The sequence below is a fragment of the Miniopterus schreibersii genome, assembly GCF_964146895.1.
Source record: "Miniopterus schreibersii genome assembly, chromosome: 19".
Taxonomy (NCBI): Eukaryota; Metazoa; Chordata; class Mammalia; order Chiroptera; family Miniopteridae; genus Miniopterus; species Miniopterus schreibersii.
In genome coordinates this window covers 19,026,971-19,045,882 of record NC_138119.1, presented here as the reverse complement: position 1 = coordinate 19,045,882, position 18,912 = coordinate 19,026,971, and the positions used below count along the sequence as shown (strand labels likewise).

At 52.3% G+C, this 18,912-nt stretch overlaps 1 protein-coding gene across 4 annotated transcripts in view; it reads left to right on the top strand.

Annotated features, from left to right (window-relative positions):
• The window catches only part of LOC308548741 (protein transport protein Sec16B-like), a 41,584-nt gene extending 23,083 nt beyond the window's left edge, over positions 1-18,501 (top strand). For 2 of the 4 annotated variants that reach the window (XM_081120784.1, XM_081120785.1), the window contains 15 exons: positions 562-643; positions 4,351-4,468; positions 5,636-5,747; positions 7,289-7,394; positions 8,999-9,139; positions 10,522-10,635; positions 11,434-11,506; positions 12,465-12,764; positions 13,616-13,683; positions 14,597-14,719; positions 14,895-14,993; positions 15,372-15,480; positions 15,602-15,681; positions 16,650-16,748; positions 17,404-18,501. In XM_081120784.1, coding sequence (XP_080976910.1) covers positions 562-643; positions 4,351-4,468; positions 5,636-5,747; positions 7,289-7,394; positions 8,999-9,139; positions 10,522-10,635; positions 11,434-11,506; positions 12,465-12,764; positions 13,616-13,683; positions 14,597-14,719; positions 14,895-14,993; positions 15,372-15,480; positions 15,602-15,681; positions 16,650-16,748; positions 17,404-17,472 — 1,693 coding nt within the window. In that variant the 3' untranslated portion in view covers positions 17,473-18,501. Of the gene's footprint in view, positions 1-561; positions 644-4,350; positions 4,469-5,635; positions 5,748-7,288; positions 7,395-8,998; positions 9,140-10,521; positions 10,636-11,433; positions 11,507-12,464; positions 12,765-13,615; positions 13,684-14,596; positions 14,720-14,894; positions 14,994-15,368; positions 15,481-15,601; positions 15,682-16,649; positions 16,749-17,403 lie in introns of all 4 variants that reach the window. The other 2 variants (XM_081120782.1, XM_081120783.1) reach the window with 1 other exon arrangement.
• Positions 18,502-18,912: the final 411 nt, after the last annotated feature.

Here is an 18,912-nt window from a genome sequence, read left to right as displayed (position 1 = left end):
TAAGCAGATCCCTTGGTTTGTCATCAGGACCATGGCTGGTCTCTGTTCTGTGCCTCTTTGGTTACTGAAAATGGCTCTTTAGTGCTTTTCAAAAGCACTGCAGTCCCAGGCTAGCGGTGAGCCAGAAACCGACGCTGAGAGCTGTGGGCTTGGTGGGGAAGGGCTGCTGCGGGGGACTAGGAGTTGAGAGGGGCTGGAAAGGAGGGCCTCGCAGGGAAGAGGTTCGGGTTAACTGCTGGGGCTCTCCAGGGCCCTTTGACATGTTGGCAGGTCACCTCTGTGATGGAGGAAGGCCTACAGAAACAGTTAGTCAAGAGTTAGTGTGCCCATGCCAGAGTGCAGAAAATCTCCCCAACAATGAGATCTACCTGGGGTGTGTGGTGGAGTGAAGACTCTGCCCCCCCAAAAAAGTGGGTGTGACAAAAAAAAAAGCAAAGAGAAACTCTTGTTCCAAAAGAAGCTGCTAAAATCCAATATAAATATAGACGAGGCCTGTGCCTCCCGGGCAATGGGCTGGAGGCTGTCTTGGCTGGGTCCCACTGACCGTCACTCTCTCCGCAGCTTCACCAGCACCCTGGTGTCCAACGACCCGCTGCAGACCCTCTTCCAGCTCATGTCGGGGAGGATCCCGCAAGCAGCCACGGTACAGAACTTCGACACCCCAGCATCCTAAGGGTTTAGGGGGTGGGGACAGCTCTGGAACCAGGGGATGGCTTTGAAGATTAAAAATCAAAATAATTGTTAATCACCTACCTTGTGCTAAGCACTTTGATGATGCATATTATTGCATTTAATGCACAGAGGTAGGAATTACTGTCCCTGTTTTGCAGATGTGAAAACTTAAGGTGCAGAGGTGTAGCATGAGCCACAATCACAGAGCTAGTGAGTAGTGGGGTCAGGGTGGACCCAGGTCTGTCTGATTCCAAAGGCCTCGCCCGTCCACAGTTGCACAGCTGCCTGCTTTGCTGTGAGTCACAGGAGAACCCGAGACTGCTCCCCAGTCTTCCACAGGCTGCTCCCCTTCCCCTCCACTGCACCCGGACCCTCCAAAGCTGGACGTATGAGATTTTACCCATTGTCTAGAGTTGGATCCTGGCTCTGGAGGCGTCTGAGGCCAGCTGGGTGGTTTTCCCATTCTGAGAGGCTTGGTCTCTTTGCTCCAGGTGTTCCTTCCTTATCTTTGAAGTCCAGTGACGAGGGTGCATCTTGGTTGACGGTCTGGGCCAGCTGTTTCTTGGGACACAGCATGCTCTTTTAATGCGTGTATTCATATCTTACAGTTCAGAAAAGTTTTCTTCAATTATATCCTTCTGTATCTGTTTCATTCCATTATTTGGTTTTCTTTTCAGGAACCCTGTACACATTTCATAGATATGTATGAACTATATATATGTGAATTATATATATATATATATATATATATATATATATATATATATACATACACACACACATAATTTTCTCTTTAATTAAAATAACTTTAAAATTAGTTTTATTTATTTAGTTTTTTGCTTTTCTACTTTCCACCTTGAACTTTCCCCGACTGTGTTTCCATCAGTGTCTGTTAGCTTTGATGCTCTTTTCATGTCTGTCCTTATTTCTTTGATCCCCCCCCCCTTCCTCCCTGAGCTCTGCAGGTCACATTTATCTCCTGTCTCCACCATCTCTTTCCCGAGCACTTAGAACTTAGCTTTAGGCCCTTGCTTCACAGAAGTTGTTTCATTATGCTATTTTACTTAAATGCATGAGAAAATATTTGGTGACAGTTCTTTGTTTTACGATAACACTTTTCTTTCTACCTTCCGTTGACTTTTATGCTACTTCTCCCCCTTTGTCTCTGTGGCGTATTAGCGCCGACCCTGCGCTCGTTCCTTTGCGGGAGGCGAGTCTTCCCTGGCCCAGTTCCTGGCGGGGGCTTTGTGCTGGGGGGGACCAGGGCTGTGTCCCTGTCTGGCTGGCATTTCCCGCATCTCCTGGCGTTTCCTCTCAACGTCTGTGTGGCTGTTGCTGCTCCTGAGCCAGCAGAGGTGGCCTGGGGTCCTCTCCCCGTGGTGTCCCCTCTGCTTCCTCCTGAATGAGCCTCTGTTCACTCCCCATCGCCTTTGGCAGCCTCTTCTTGTATTTTGAGGTTTGGGTTTCTGCTGACACCTAGCTTTTATGAAAATGGACCTCACACTTTTGCTTTTTTGCTTTTTTTTTTTTATTGCTTATACACAACTACACAAAAAGAAAAGGGAAATAATGACTGTTATGCCCCAGTGTCCAACCAGCTGGTCACACTGGAACGCAGAGGACGCCTCACAGTTCAGCTGAATGCCTGTGCTCTGCCGCGTGAGAATGGGTCATGTCATAAAGCGCAGGCAATGACGCAGTGAGCGTGTGGCCCCTGGGTCTCACAGCCATGCTAGAACTAGCCGCATGCCCCTACTTTTAGGTGAGAAAACTGAGGAGTCAGAGGTGATGTGCTGGTGCTGTATGTGATCTTAATGTTTGAGAGTTTCCAGTGTCATAGCATCCGGTAAAAGCTAGACTTTAATTACTTGTGACGAGCAGTGTAGTGGAAAAAAAGCAGGGCCCTGGGAGGACACAGACATGGGCCTCTAGTCCACATCTAACCTAGACTCTGCCCCTTACCACTGCCGTGTGAACTCGGCCTTGCTCCTAATCTGAGAGCCTCAGTTTCTCCTGTTTGGGGGCATTTTGATGCCTAACCAACAGAGTTATTGTGAAAATTAAAAGCGAGAGAATACCTGAACACATCAACCACCAGGCTTGGCTTGTTGAAGTTAGTTAATAACTTTGCGAGCTCGCTCTGTCTCTCTCTCTCTGTCTCTTTCTCTGTCTCTGTCTCCCTTTCTCCATAGATCTGCTTTACAGTGACTTTTAAAAATCACTTGAGGAGGAGACAGAAGAGCGACTTTAAGTTTTTGTTATTTTTAGCAAGGGCATTTCTTTTGCGGGTTTCTTTAGTTCCAGTCAGAAAGAGCCTGGCTCAGATGTTAAGATGGGGTTAACAGTAGTACCCAAAGCATGTGGTTGTTCCCAGGAGAAACGCCTAGCACAGCGTGTGGCTCTTGGTCAGAGTGCAAGAGGTGAGGGCTGCCGTTAGGACTGTGACTTCTTACTGTCATCATTCTCATTCCCACTGCACTGCCCAGGTAAACAGAGGCACACTCTAAAGTGGAGTCGGATAAAGCATCTTTTGTTCCTTGGGATAATTACAAAGGCCAAGTAATTATGAATTGTTTTGACTCCCACATCTTAACGATTACTGCCGATCTCCTGCTCTCCCTACTCTGTGTAACAATTGTAAGATAGACTGGTCTGCAGATCACCTCTTTTCTTTGCTGTGGGTGTGTGTTTACACCTACATGTAACTTATAAAGCGCAAACCAAGCGTAGAGCACTATGCTATAAGCTTTACCTATCTTATTTTATTATCAACAATAACCCTCTTAGGTAGAAATCTTGAGCCAGGCTCAAGATCACACAGCTAGTAAGAGGCAGGGCTCCAGTTGAATCAGGGCCCGTGTTATTTCTGTGGCATTATGTTGTTTCTTTATTGCTGTTTCCTGCGCTGAAACCCCCCTTCCTTCAGGAGAGGGGTGGCCCTAGGGCCAGGGGTAGGAAAAGCACCTTTGGTCGGGCTCTCCCTACTTCCACGTCTTTGTTTATACTCTAGTGCTCCCTGGTGGAGACCTTCTGCCCCTGCACTGTCACCAGAGAGAAGGGGGCCTAGCCCTCTGCTGGGGACAAATGGGCTTGAGCGCTCGCAGGGCCACTTGGCTTGGGGTTTTCATTCTCCAAGTGGAGATAGAATTAGGTTTCATAGGGCTGTTGTGAAGATTAAACAAGGTGATGTATGTGAGAGGGCTTTGTAAAACCAGACATTAGCCATTTGTAAGGTGTTAAGGAGCCCAGCGGTCCTCTGACTTCTAACAGGCTAATGTGGACTCTTCCCTCGTGAGCCCAGGATGTTTGACCTTCCTTCTCCCACTGAAACGTCAGGGTTTTATTTTTATTTTGTCCCTAGCTATTGGGATTGGGGGCACCAGGAAGAAATTTGAAAATTAGTGACTGATAGTGTCGTTTCATTTATTTTATTCCTATGTATGTGTGTGTGTATGTATGTGTGCATGTGCATGTATCTATGTGCCTGCCTTTCCATCATCCTAGGGGTTTTGCTTTTTAAAAAGAGAGCTGGAAATCAGTGAGGCAGCCTCGCAGGCAGCATCGTGGGCGCTCCCTGAACTCCTCCAAACCGGGAAATAGACACCGACCTTCTTTACCTCTGTTCTGGCCGCTGCTACGTTATTCAGTAAATCTGCACCTTTTTCTGCTGCTTTTCAGTGTTGTGGAGACAAGCAGTGGGGAGACTGGAGGCCTCACTTGGCTGTGATTCTGTCGAATCAGGGTGGGGACACGGAGCTGCACCAGCGCACGATCGTCACCATGGGGGACACGCTGGGTAAGCAGAGCCAGCATGTCCTCTTCTTCTCCTCTAGGGTAGCCCCAGGCCCAGCACCCCCTGTGCGTAGGTTCTCAGGTTCTGTACAGGGCCCCTGTCTATACTTCTGACTTGCCTTTGACCCGGGAGCCTCAGTGTTTTGGGGACAGAAACTCCAGGAAAGGAGTGTCCTTCTTGCCTCTCTGTTTGCCAGAATTTCTGCAGCGAGACCGGGGCTCTGCTGCTGTAGGAAGCCCCTCTCAGCAGGGGGCCCCCTGTCTCTGGTCAGACTCCCCTGAAGATGAGTTAGGACGTGGGGCACGATGCCTCCTGCTGCCGTTGGTCCCTCGGTGACCCAGCTCAACCAGACAGGAAGTTCTGTTTTTGCCTGAACTGCCTGGCATAACTGTGGAGACTTTATTTCTGTTCTCCCTCTGTGAGCGTGGCCTTATAAACACTTAAGGGCTATTGAACGTTTCGGATCAGTGGCTCTCAGACTTGGTCAAGGGGCAGAGCATCGAGAAATCATGGTTCTCTTTGCAGAGCGCCGTGAAACATTGCTCTGTTAAACGTAAAATAGCTCTGGGTAAGGTTGTGCCAAGGCAGATGGCAGGTCACTCCGCTGCCGGGTACAGAGGGAAACTGATGTATATCGAGCCCTTCTTGAGTGCCGGGTGCCGCGCTGGGTACTTCACCTACTTGAATTAACTCAATCTTGAGGTAAAGGAAAATGTATGAGAGAACATTTTAAACCTGGGAACAATTTGGTAATTAATGTGTGTTTTTTTTTTGAGCACTGGGAAAAGCCTTCTATTGCTTGATTTTAGCAGGGGGTGCATTAGTGCCCCAGGAAGCCTGGTTTAAAAACTGTTTCTCCCAGTGGTCCACTTCTTAGCTCAGGTGTAGGCATGTCCACTCACTTCTCACCCTCAGCAAGGACTAAAATGCTCAGAAAATCCCTAATAAAAAGTCCATTAGGGAGGACATGAAATAGTGCTGCATTCTGGCTGAAGCCAATTGAAATGTAATGTCTGAAGCCAGAAATGTGGTGGGAGAGCCTGAGTGGGGTTTGGGGCCTGTGAGCCTTCTCCCCCTGACCCTCGAGCCCACTCTTCATCTGTCTCCCATCCCACCCATGGACGGGTCCCCACGTGGGCGTGGCCATGACTGGGGCTTGTCCTCCTGCAGCTGGGAAGGGGCTGGTGGAGGCAGCTCACTTCTGCTACCTCATGGCTCACGTGTCCTTCGGCTACTACACGGTGAAGACAGACCGCCTGGCCCTGCTGGGCAGCAGCCACAGGTATGCGATCTTCTGGGGCAACGGAAAGGGGAAGGGTGCTTTCTGGGGGGATTGATTTAACCCTTGCTGGGGTGCATGGCTCCATTTTCCATCTTCTTATGTGAATTTCAGCTTCCCCTGGCTCCCTCCTCTGGGGTTGCTTTCTGCAGGGGCCTAGGCAAGGAGATGCCCAGCGGGTGCTGGATGACAGCACCAGAGCGGGTCCTTGGTAGGAACTGGCGCCCTTGGGTTGGATTGTCCACTTGTGGCCACTCGGTGGCGCCCTGGCTCCATGACCAGGGGCAGTCTCTTAGAAAATGTCAGCGTGAGCGCTGGGAAAACTGGAAAGTGGAAGAAGTTTTTGCTTAGCTCCTGCACCCCCACACTGACTTGGTGCACAAACTACTCAAAGTTCCACTTTTCACTTGTTCTCCGTTGGCTGTAACATTAGGCTTTTCGCACAGGAGGACTTTAATAAGCCCCTAGACAGTGAATAAATGGACAAAGAGACCAGTTTGCTCCCCAGCGGTCCTCCCCGTTCTGGACCTCTTCTTCCCTGTCCCTGTAATAATTAAGATTTCCTGAGCTCTTACGTTGTGCCAGTCATTTTATCTGCACTATTTCCTTCCATCATGACAAATTGACCCTATGAAGAAACTGTTATTCTTCACCTTCGCTTTATACAGGAGGGAAACCAAGGCACAGAGAGGGTAAGCCACTTGTTTAAGATAGCACAGCTGGTGTGGGGTCAAGTTGGACTTATGCTGCGCCAAACTGCCTACAACTGTAGAAACACGTCCCATTGCCTGCTCTCTCAGGGCCCTGGTCTCTGATAGCACGTGGTTAGCTTGTCGGAGAAGCCTGTCTGCGCCAAATGTGACAATAAGAGTATGCAGGTGAATAGGTCTCCCTGCTCTGAGGAAATGTCTGGAGATAGAGTCATAAACCCAGGGATGGCCCTGGAGACTGTGGCAAGCTGCCGAGGGAGAGATTTGGGGCTTGAGGGACTCTGATGGCCTTTCAGGTCACAGTCGCCCAGTCTGCTTCCTCACTGGCTGAGTGAGCATCCAGCATAGGGACCTCATTGGGTTTTGGCTCAGCAGTCCTCCCCATTCCCTGCCATGTGGCTCTGCTCAGTGCTCCTGGAGTGTCACAGGGCTCAGGCTGGGAGTGGCCTGTGACAGGTGCATGTCCTAGGCTTTCAGGGGACTCAGGTGAGCTCTCAGCATGTTTCAGTTCAGAGGAGGGCCCAGTGCCCAGCCCAGCTGGGAGGGAGAGCATCCTGCCTTAAGGACCCTCCAGCAAAGAGAGCAGGGGACCCCCTCCCGCAGTCTCCACTCTGCCCCCTTCCCGAGGGCTGGTGCAGGGCTGTGCTCTGTTCCTTCCCATGGAACAGAGGTGGAGCAGAGGAGAAGCCTTCACTCTGGACGCCCAGATCTCAGTCCTCTCCGGGACAGAAACTCTGCCATGGATGGGTGCAGCTGGTGTTGACTGTCTACTAGGATTGAAATTCCTCCTACGCCCCCACCTCAATCTCTTTTATTGTTATTCCCTGGTTTTAGTCAAGAGTTTTTGAAATTTGCAACCACTGAGGCTATCCAGAGGACGGAAATCTTCGAGTACTGTCAGATGCTGGGCCGCCCCCAGCCCTTCATCCCTTCTTTCCAGGTAACTGCCCCACCCGAGGCCAGCACCTGAGCTGTGTCAGCGGCTGCGGGCAGCTGGACTTTCAGCTCTGCTCTTTGGCACGTACTAGCTGGGTTAAGTCACCTGCCAACTTTTCCTCATTAGTGTGAGCATCGGAAGGGTTAGGATTTCTTTCTAGGTCCCCCTAACACCTGCATTTTAAGATATGAAAGCAAAACGCTGCAGTGGCCTCTGCTGGAGGCTCCTGCCTGGCTCCTGACAGATGAAAACCCTGCCTGGGGTCCTGGCTGTGCAGCTCGCTCTCTCCCTTGTCCTGAACCCCACAGCCACCCCGCGGGGGGTGGGCGTGAGGCCCCACCCAGTCAGCTGCTTACCCAGCTCCCTCTTCTGCTGACCCGCTTCTCTGGCCTCTCCTGGACTCCTCAGTGCTCTAACTCTGGACATTCCTCCCTGCTCGGTCCTTGGCCCCCACCCTTCTTTCTTCTCCCAGGGCTTCAGCTGAGTGGGTGGCCTTGTCCTTCACAGGTTCTAACTCTCTTCTCGACTTCTCTGCTTGACGCCCTGTTGTCACTTTCAATTCATAAAAGACTCCTTCAGTGCTTGCTGGAGTGACACAGCCGCAGTGACACTCATGCACAAACATACACACATACACCCCCCTCCCCCCACAACACAAAACAGACAAAACCTGGAAAATGAATGAATTACTGTACACGGGAAAACAACCCTAGACTCACCTGACCAGCTCCTTGGGGTGCAGGCCTTTAGTCAGTCAGTCTCTCTCTCTCTCTCCCTCTCTCTCTCTCTCTCTCCCATCTTGAACCAGCCACCTCTCCTCATCTCCGGGCTGATAGTAACGATGAGCTGGTTTTGGTGAGTGTGCTCTCCTTGCCTGGCCCTGGGCTATTGTGCCCCTGGAGTAGCATTTCCAATCCCATGAGGTGGGCGTGATGACTCCTCTTTCACAGAAGAGGAAACTGAGGTTCAGAGCTATCGGCTCACATCTCTTGCATGTCATTTGTTCTAAGTACTTCAGATGGATTATCTTGTTTAATCTTTACAACAACCAACGGGTAGGTAGCACTGTTGCCCCATCTTATAGTGAGGAAGCTGAGGCTCAGAGAGGTGGGGTCGCTAGCCAGGGTTCCACGCCCGGCATGGAGCTGGGTTTGAACTTGGGTCTGTCCGAGTCCCACGCCCTTCATGCTCCATCTCGCCCTGTCCTGCCTGCTTCTGTGAATGCTTACCCATGTCTGTACTCTCCCTGGGGCTTTTAGCCCCTGCACCAGAGCCATCTTCTTTTATGTATCCCCCTGGTGCCTGGTCCAGTGCCCCACGTAAAATAGGCTCTCTAGGGATGTGGGCTGCATTTCCATGGTGACCAGAGCCTAGGGAGACTGAGTGGATGTGACTTCCATCCCTTTCTCTAGGGGCTGCAGGCTGTGTTTGGACTTGGGCCCGTGCACAGATAGAATGTCCCCGATGGCACAGGGCCCTCTTTCACATTCAGATGCCAGAATCAGAGGAAGCTGGCAGTCAGCTGACTTCCAAGAAGCCTTACCTACATTTTTCTCTTCCTTTCTCTGCCTGGGTGGAGGAGTCATTGGCCCTGTTCCTCTTTGCAGGTGTATAAACTCCTTTATGCTTCCCGGCTGGCGGATTACGGCCTTGTGTCCCAGGCCCTGCATTACTGTGAAGCCATCGGCACGGCCCTCCTTAGCCAGGGAGAGAGCAGCCACCCTGTGCTGTTGGTGGAACTCATCCAGGTGGGCTTCTCCAAGGCTTCTCTGCAGCTGTTTTATCTTCAGCGTTCAGAGCAAGCGATTGCAAAGCAGCTCAGACTCCGCCTTTCATCTTCTTTGAGCCTGCTGTAAAGTAGGAGCCCGTGGCTGCCTTTGACCATGCATGCATGCCCAGACGTGATAAGCTGAGGCCCGACACTGTGCAAAGAAGGATGCTGTGGGTGGGGGGCGTGGGACAGGGGGACTGGGAACCGGGTGTATGCAAAGCAAGACATTCGTTCTTGCATCTGCTGCTCTGGTACAGACTACACGCGAAGGTGAAACATTCTAATTATAAAAGCTGGGCTTAGAGAATATATTTTAGTGATTAAAACAGGAAATGCCCCTTATTAAAATGCTTTTAAATGCATGGAATACTTTATCACATGTGGGGTACAGTTAAGAAAACAAAACATAGCAACTTTTAGTTCCTGGGGAAGAAAACAATCAGGCAAATGGTTGTTCCAGTTAATTGAAGAAAAATACATTAGCCGGGGAGTAAAAAGGCAGCCTACCGTCAGTCTTTGCTTTCGACGAGGCCCGAGTGTTAGGATCCGTAACCGGTGAAATCCGTGGTGCTGAGCTCCTTCCTCTGCGATTTCTGCCGATGGGATGGTGGTGGCGGTGAGCTCAGGGACCCAGGATGCAGGAGGAGAGTTTGAAACTTCATAATGGAATAGAGTCTTGCAGTGCAAAGCAGTCCCCGGCCCAGCAGCGTGGGTGTCCCCTGGGAGCTTGTTAGGAATGCAGAGTCTCAGGCCCCGCCTGGTTCTGGCATCAGAATTAGCATTTTAACAAGGTCTCAGGTGGTCCTATGAGCATGGAAGTTGTGTGTGTGTTTTTAATCCACACCAGAGGGGAGACGTGTGTGTGTGTGTGTGTATTTTTTTTTTTGAGAGAGAGAGAGAAAGAAAGAAACATCAGTGTAAGAGAGAAGTATTGATTGGCTGCCTTCTGTACGCACCCCGACCGGGGATTGAACCCACGGCCTTTTTGTGCGTGGGGCGATGGGACGATGCTCCAACCAACCGAGCCACTGCCCGGGCATGAGCGTGGAAATTTCAGAAGCACCTGTACAGAGCAGACGGCTTTGCAGGGACATAAAGCCCAGTAACAGTTTCTCCTCACTTTTCACTTAGTATTTGACACCCAGACGGGCTCACTGCTTATGTACTTTGCAGTTTGGGGAAGACACCTGCTGGATTTGCTCTCTCTCGGTTACACCCTATAATCTAATTTACAAGTGAGCTGAGGTGCTGTCTCTTCCCTTGCTGCATCTTTCCCCGTTTTCTTTCCATTTCTCTTACTTCTCTCCCCCTGTTCCCCTCTGGTACGTTCTGCCCCACCCGTCTGGAAACCCGGCACAGCTAGCAGAGAAACTGAGGCTGTCAGATCCTCTGCTGTTGGAGAGACGCCGGGGAGAGAGGGACCTGGAGCCAGACTGGCTCGTGCGCCTGCGGAAGCTGCGCAAGGAGCTGGAGGTGAGTGTGTGTATGTGGGGGGGTCAGTGTGTGGGCCCGTTCCTTCCCTCTGAGCTCCCCTTGGCACAGAGGACGCAGCACCGACCTTGGCAAGTCCCACCCCATGGAGGGCCCTGGGGTCCCCCATCACTCATGAGGCCCTGGGAAGGGGTGGCACTCAGCCTCCGCTGCTCCCTCCCTCCTGGGCCGAAACCTTTTCCTGTGTTCGCTTGTGAGGCAGTGGGGCCCTTTTCAGAATCATTCCTGCCACACTCTCTGAGGTTCCAGAAATATGTTTTATGCCGATCAAGGCTCCCATCTCTCCGTTAGGGACAATGGATCAGAGTGGACCCGCGCCAGCCACTTTCATGTAATGTAGGGCATTTGCTTAAAAGACTTTGGGGCCTTTCCTTTTTGTTCTGACAATTGCAAAAGCTGCTGGTAGTAATTGTGACAATAATTGGAACAGGGCTTTCTCCATCTTCTTTCTCCTGCTCCCTCTAAGAAAGGACAGGGTGGATTTCTAAAGGCCCGCATGGCCCTCACTCCCTCCGTGTGCTGCACGCGCTGGGGTGGTGAGTTCCTTGCACTTGCCCCGTCCTGGTCTTGGTCTCCTGGGCCCCTGGGCCCTGCCAGCTCTGAGACTAGAAGGGCTGAGGCTACCCTGCCCTCCCGACCTTCACCTGCCCCCAGCTTTCAGCTGAGGGTCCTTCACCTTGTCACTCCTGCTGGTTTCTTTTTGACTTAATTTTTAGACCATCATTCCCTGACCTTGTTTTTCTTTGTGTTGCTTAAAGGACTTTCCTTTATTTTAAATAGCAAAAGGCATCCGGAGGCACTGAGGACCCCCATTCTACTCACTCAGATATTTTGGGAGCCCGAGGAACAACAGGTACCCAAACTGATGAGCCCTGTGTGTAAGTAGCTGACTCTCGGGATCTGGTTATAGGAGATGACATCACTGAAAGCATGTTTGCTCCTCTCTTCCTGGAGCGTCTTCCTGACCCAGCTCACTCTGACCTGATGGCCCAGGCACCTTCTCCACACGGCTCCAGGGGCCACAGTCATCCTGACACTTGTAGGTTCCTACATCTCCTGCCACTCAGGATGCCCCTGATGTCGGGTCTGCAGAAACTATTGCCCCTGATTAATTCTGTGCCCTTTCCCCAAATTATACCCCATAGTGGAGCCAGACCGAGGCTCTTCTCTTGAGTTCCGGCCACTTCCCGCTCTTAGCTCTTCCTTCAGGGATGAGTGAAGGGGAGGCAGGCAGGGCAGGTCTTGGTTTCTGTTTCTTGGCTTTGCTGCTCTGTCACAGAATCTGGGGAGGCGAAGGGCTGGAGGAGAGCCAGGCTGGGTCTCTGAATGGCCGCTTCCTCTAGGAAGCTGCTGTGTCTCCCATCACCCAGTTGAGCAGGTGGGTCAGCCCACTCCAATCCCGTGACCTTGGGCCAGTCGTGCCCAGGTCCCATCAGCAGAATGGCAGAGCAAGAACGAATACCACTGAGGGCCCTTCCAGGGCCAACACCCCAATTCCTTAGGAGCAAAGCCATCAAAAGAAAGTTTATCCAAATATAGCAAAGTGTGGCAATAATTACATAAGATGGTAACTTCTGTCCTTGCAGCACTGGTTTGAGGCTCAGAAATCACACAAGTGGCGAGGGAGATGCTTTTGCAAACTCTAAGTCATCAGCAGTGAGCGGTGTCCCAGCTGCTGTGTCGTTCTTGTGATCACATGCATGGGAGCCACATCAAGGGGCCCGTCCCTGTGACTGCTTTCCAGAGAGGATGTGGGAAGCAAAATACGACATGTCAGATCTCGCTTCTTTCTCTTTGCCCTGTGTCCTTAGAAAACACCTTGTACCAGGATCTTCCGGGACGTCATGGTGTCTCAGAGGCCACTGGGGACCCCTCAGCCTTGTGGCCGACAGTGGAACCCGTAGGCCCGGCTTGGCCCAGCCCACAGCAGCCTTTTCCCCTCCAGCCAGGCTCCTACCCAGCAGGAGGAGATTTGGGACAGACGGGGGTCCCGGTACCTCTTTACTCAGTTCCTGAGACCCGTCTGCCAGGGACTGGTGGCAGCATGGCGGTGACAGAGGCTCCCGGAGGAAGGACCTGGGAGGAGACCCAGCAGACACACCTGCCCCCTGGTAAGACCTGTGCTGGGTTGGCAACCTGGGGTTCTGAGATCTGGAGGGGAGGAGGCAGATGAGTGAGAGGCAGGGACCAATGGTGGGACTGGTCAAGACCTGAATGGGGGTGTGCACATGTCAGAGGACCTACTGTGTGTCAGCCCTGGTGCTGGTGCTCTGCATACATCTGGGGGAGATTGCTTTCTCCCTTCCACTCAGCTCTCTACTGGGACAAGCACAGCGATAGCAACAGCAGCCCCCCTGCCCTCCCTGGGATCACACAGTTTCTAGGAGAGAGGCTGTAGGGAGAGAAGGGAAGGAAATACCATCTGCACCCTGGGCTGCAGTGAAGGTCAAGTCCTACAAAGGGCTAAGAGCTTGCTGCCAGCAAAGGCCTGTGCTCCTGTCCTGGTTCCAAGTGTCTTAGCCCCTCAGGCCTTGGACAACAGAGCTGAGTGTGGGTGAGCAGTGCTGAGTGTCACCAGGGACATGCTGGATGCAGCCAGGAAGATTAGCTCCTAGACCTGAGATAAGGGCCTATCCATGTGGGACACACACACGAGGGAATGGCGGGAGGACCCCTGTGTCCTAGCTCCATGTGGCCCTGACTTCCAGGATTCCTAAGGATTGACTGTGGTATTCAGGATAGAGACGGGGGGGGGGGGGGGGGGGGGAAGCGTGTCCTGGGGCAGCTGGAATTGAGAGGGCGGCAGGCGGACTGCATCTTCACTGTGATTCGCTTGGGGTTGGGGGCTGGGAGCTCCAGCTGCTTGGCGGTTGGGGAAGCCGACTGTCCCCATTACCTTCCTCAGGACGGACAGAAAAGGCACAGCCATGAGCCATAATTTTCGTTTCTTTCTGTGCCGCAGGAGAGAACACAGCATCTCAAGAAACCTTCCAGCGTCCTGATGGTCAAACGGTGGCTTCCAAACCGCAGGTGAGAGGAGGAAGCCCCTCCGTGCGTCAGGTTTTCCCAGCCATCTGGCTTCTTAGCCACGTGCAAAGCCCCAAGCACCAGCTCACCCTTCCCTGGGGCACCCGGTTTCTTCTTGTGTCCTCCTGCGCCAGGTCCTGAGATAGGGAGGCTGTGTCCCGACGCCCAGTCCCACCAGCCTGTGTCCCCGGGGGCTGGGCAGCAGGGCCTGTGTAGTTTGGCCTCACAGGCCTGCTCCTCTCACACGTTCTTCTCCCTCTCGCACCAAACACTCCTCACGCCAGGCCCCGTCCTGGGAGACTCGGGCTGTTCCTTTATTTTCATTTCTACCTTCCTTTACTTCCAAGAAGGGTCTGCAGCAGCTGCCTTTTCTCCTCGTGAGGCTGTGAGGTCCCTGTTTACTGAATCGTTCTACCTGGCGTTGAGTGAAGGCTCCCTTCCCCCCACAGTGGGCGGCACTGGTCCCAAATCTAAGATGCTCCCCAGCTTTGCCTGGCTGGAGGGTGACAGCACATAACTTTCTCAAGTAGTGACCGGCGACGGGCCTTAAAAACTTCTACACTTTATTTTTTCTTTTTCCAACTGAAAAAGTAGTACATTATTAATGACAGGAAACTTGAGAAATAAAGAATGAAATATCACTCATCACCCCCAAGTCAAACATTTTAGTTATTTTCTTTCAATACCTTTTTCGAGGATATAAGCATAAGGACTGCCATTGTGCTCTGGCCTTGCCCCGAGACCTCCTGCAAATCCCTGCACGTGGCCAAGCCCTGCCTGCTTCCCCATCAGCCAGGCGGGTCGTAAGACCACCCACGATGCAGTGGGCAGGGCAGGTGACGCAGCCCCGGTACAGGTGCCCTTGTGACCTGTGGAGGGCGATGCAAGTATCGGCTCTTGTTTCCTTTAACTCCAGGAGCCACTGACTCCCAGAGCACGAAACATCTCCGAGAACTCCACCGTGTCAGCCACGGAGGAGGAGGAGTCCTCGGACGAGACAGATAAAACGTCTCCCCCGAACGCTGCCCGGCGAGGAAAGGTAGGCGATGGGAGGGGACCCGCGGGGTGGGGGGGCCTGGGCCTTCTCTTCCCAGCAGACTGGGTGATCTGGGCTTTGGTGTGCCCCCCCCCCCCCCCATCTCACCACCATCACATTGGGGCGGCTAATCCCAGATGCATCCAGAGAATCCATCAAACTCCCTCTTCCCCGCCAGAGCTCAGGCTTTGGCTGGTTCAGCTGGTTTCGCTCGAAGCCCACCCACAGTGCGTCCCCCTCTGGAGACGAAGACTCCTCTGACAGCCCGGACTCAGAGGTAACTGGGAGGGAAGACAAGGAAGCTCCCTCTCCTGGGGGACCTTTTGAGGGCGAGGGCCCGGAGCTGGTCTTGGACTCTCCCCCAGGCTGGACTCTCCCCCAGGCCGGATGAAATGGAGATTTTGTGAAGCAACAGAGACTGTAGGAAATAAATTGGCCCTGTGAGGGGAAAGTGGATGATGGAAGACCTTAAAAGTTAGAATGAAGGATTTTCACTTTGGGGGCCAGAGATAACTTGGGTTTGTTGAGCAGGGGAGTGGCACAAAGGAGCTGGAGTTTGGGGGAGAGCACCCTGGGTGGAGGCCCCGTGGTGGGCTCTGCAGGCCCACGTGGACCTGGTAACCACCACCTCTGCTTTTCTTTCTCCACGAAGCAGGAGGCCTCCAGAGCATCTGCTTCCCTCGAGACTGGCTCAGGCCCCTCACTGACACCTCTGCCAGAGCCCCAGTCTCTGCCAGCTGCCAGCACCTTCTCCATGGGCACAGGTACAGCCAACCTCATGTCCTCTGGGCCATCGGTGGTCTCTGTGCTCCCCAGGGTACCTTCTGGGAGTGGGGTCTCCTCAGTCCTGAGCAGTGGAAGCAGCTCTGACTCATTGCTTTCTAGGTGGAGGTGAAGTCCCAGGACCAGCGACCAGTGGAGGAACCGCTGAGGTCCCTGGGAACGGAGGCTTGTCTGGGCTCCAGGTGAGCAGCCCGTGGGCTGGAGCCCAGGGTCGCACCACATGCCTGTGTGTGTGAGGACTGACCCTTCAGCGTGGGGGCCCGACTCGTGGGGAATGTGGGGGAAGCTTCTCTGGGAGTTTACTGGGGTTGCCACAACAAGGGGTCACAGGCCGCTAAGCTTAAACAAAGCAATGGAAATTTATTTCCTTACTGTCTGGAGGCTGGAAATCAGAGGTTGAGGTGTGGGCCGGGTTGGTTTCTCCTGAGGCCTCTCTCCTTGGCTTGTAGATGGCTACCTTCTCCCCGAGTCTTCACATGGTCTTCCCTCTGTGAGTGTCTGTGTCCCAATTTCCTCTTCTCACAAGGACACCGGTCATGCTGGGTTAGGGCCCACCCTAATGACCTCGTTTTGCCTTAATCACCTCCTTAAAGACCCTATATCCAATACATTCAGAAGTACTGGGATTTGGGTTTCAACATAGGAAGTTTTGTGGGGGGACACGATTTAGCCCCTAAGTGCTTCCTTAGGTGAAATCTACAGAACTTCCCGTGTCCCAGTAGGAGCCAGAGCTCACCAGCGCGCTTGGCAAGGGCTGTGGTAAACTCTTCATGAATATTCCACACCGATGTGGTTTCATGCTGATTGCTAGGAGAGCATTTTTATTTCTGTAGCCTGACTGGAGCATTCTTATAGTACTTTAGGCCTTTCAAGGAGTAGGATATTACTTTTTATGACGCTGTCACTATAACTTATAGTGGGTTTCTCTTCTCATGTGCTCCAGGGACAGCCACGCCTGAGCCTCTGCATTGCTGCCCTCACCTCAGGGTTGGCTGTGCCCACTTGAACCATCTTGGTTTGCTCGAGATTCCTGGAGTTCTCTTAAGAAACCCTTCCCATCTGCGTCTCTTGACTAAAGTTGACCCTCAGGGAGCCCTTGGTGTTCTGGAATCTGGGAGGTGGTGACAGGATATTTTATTTTCTGCCTCAGGGTGTTTCCTCGGAGCCCTACTTCAACCATGGTGCCCTGCTTCCCCCACCCACCTTGAAAGGGGCTGTTCCTCTCTACAACCCGTCTCAGGTCCCCCAGGTAAGGGAGCTCTGAGGGACAGGGCTTAGGACTGGTTTGGATTAAGGAGATCGGGGTTTATAATCCTAGTTTACCATGTATCACGCATGAGTTCTTGAGGGATGACTTAACCTTTCTGAGCCTCAGTTTTTGAATCTGTAAAATGGGCTTAGTGGTACCTATCTCACTGAGCGGTTGTAAGGATTCAATAGGGACATATATGTACATGAAGGGCCTGGCACACAGAAGAGGTCAATCAATGTTGCAGGTGTCAGTATTGCTCTTGACCTTCTATAAGTCTTAAGATTCGAGGGATACAATCGGCGTTGGTATCAGTGGTGTCCCTGCACCGTCATGCTGTCCTGGGGGGAGGGGATTATTGCAGATCTTGAGAGAAGCTGAACTCCCTGTTCCTCGGTGACCTGGGGCACGCTGGTGGCTCTCATGCGTCACTTGGCCTCCCCGCTTTATAAAGTAGAATTTCTTTTGCTCTGTTTAAAAGCCGGAGGTACTGGGTGGAAGTGAATAATCAGAACATCACACTAGGAAGCCAAGTGCAGCCGGAGTAGACTCTCGGTTCTAGACTCTCAGGATGCCCTGGCTCAGTGCAGCCAGTCCGCCCTGGGAGGAGTCGTGCTTGGGGCGCTAACCCAGGGCCGTGTCGCCTCTCTTCCAGCTCTCCACGGCCGCTAGCCTGAGCCGGCCCAGCCGCCTCGCGCAGCGCCGCTATCCCACCCAGCCGTGACGCCCGCCCGCCCATCCCAGGCGGTCTCCTGGGGCACAGGGCTCACGCTGCTCTTCTTCCTTCATCCCCCGCCCCTTGGCTGCGTTGGGGCCCCCAGGAGGGCTGTGCTGGCCTATTGCCTCCCCTGGGCACGGGGACAGGCTCCCCCGGGACGCGGCTCAGTCCAGTCTCTTGAGATGAGCTTCACGCGATGGACGTCGCTTCATCAGGTGGAAAACCTGGGCATAACAGCAGACTGGAGGCGAGCAGGATGCCATGGCGGCAGCACTGAGGATGATGGCCTCAGGTGCTCGGGCGAGGCAGGGACTATGGATGCACCACGGGATCAGCGAGGACCGGGCACCGCTGGGCTCTGCAGCAGGAGAGTATGGGGGGGCACTCAGAGCAATACCCTGGACCCATCTGACTCCTTCCTCAGTTATGGACCAATTCGTGGCTCTACTGAGTAAAAGTTTTTATACTACAACTTCATTACTCTTGTCATAATTCCCCTTTCAGTGGCCTTTCAGCAGTTTCCCTGTTGGTCCTCGTTTTGTGCATATTTTTATGTAGTTTGGATTAATTATATTTCTCTCACTTTCTTAGCCGGTCCTATTTTTTCACATTCTGACATCTGGCTATCAAGTTAGATTGCTGTAGGCATCATATTGTCATGGTAACTATGGAGCCTCAGGATGCAGATGGATGGAGCATCAGTCTAATAAATGATGGAAAACATTTTCTAGAATTTCGCCCTTCCCTGGGAGGAGGAATGAGTGTTAATCCCTCCCTCCCTGTTTCAGGCCTTTGCAAATCGATGTTTGGAGGGTCACTGGAGCCAGAGAGAGGAGGGAGACAGCTTGGAAATTTCCATTTTTTTTCTTTCAACCCCCCAATAGAGGTGACTCTCGGTGTTTGTGAGATTTGCTGAAAATTGCTCCTCACAAAGAACATTTTTTTTTTGGTATGTGTAATTGTACATACAGGTTTTGTACCCTAATGTACTGCAGTTCTAATGCTGGTAGTGATTAAACCAGATAATTTTATAGCAAACGCTCGTCTGTGGCACACTGAGTGGTCTCCTCCCTGAAGTCTCTTCTAATAACGGTTTCATTGTGTGATGGGTGCGAAGAGCTGGAAGGAGCCCTTTGTTAGCGAAGAACCTAGGGACTGATCCTCTTAACTTCCAAGTCTGCTCCAGTGTTATTATTTTTTTCAGTTAAGGAATTATGAACAAAAGCTCCTCTGATGCAAGTAATCACTTCATCATTTACATGGTGTGTATTCTGTTTTCTAAAAAGTCTATTCATCTCTCAGATTACATTAGGAAATGCATGCATAAGTGTTTTGCATCTAGAAGGCCCTCGGTGAATGCCCTTCCCCTTTCCTTAAAAGACGGCTCCTTCCTCGGGTGCCAGGCTGACACCCAGTGGCGGGACTAGGGCAGTCGTGGGTGAGTTC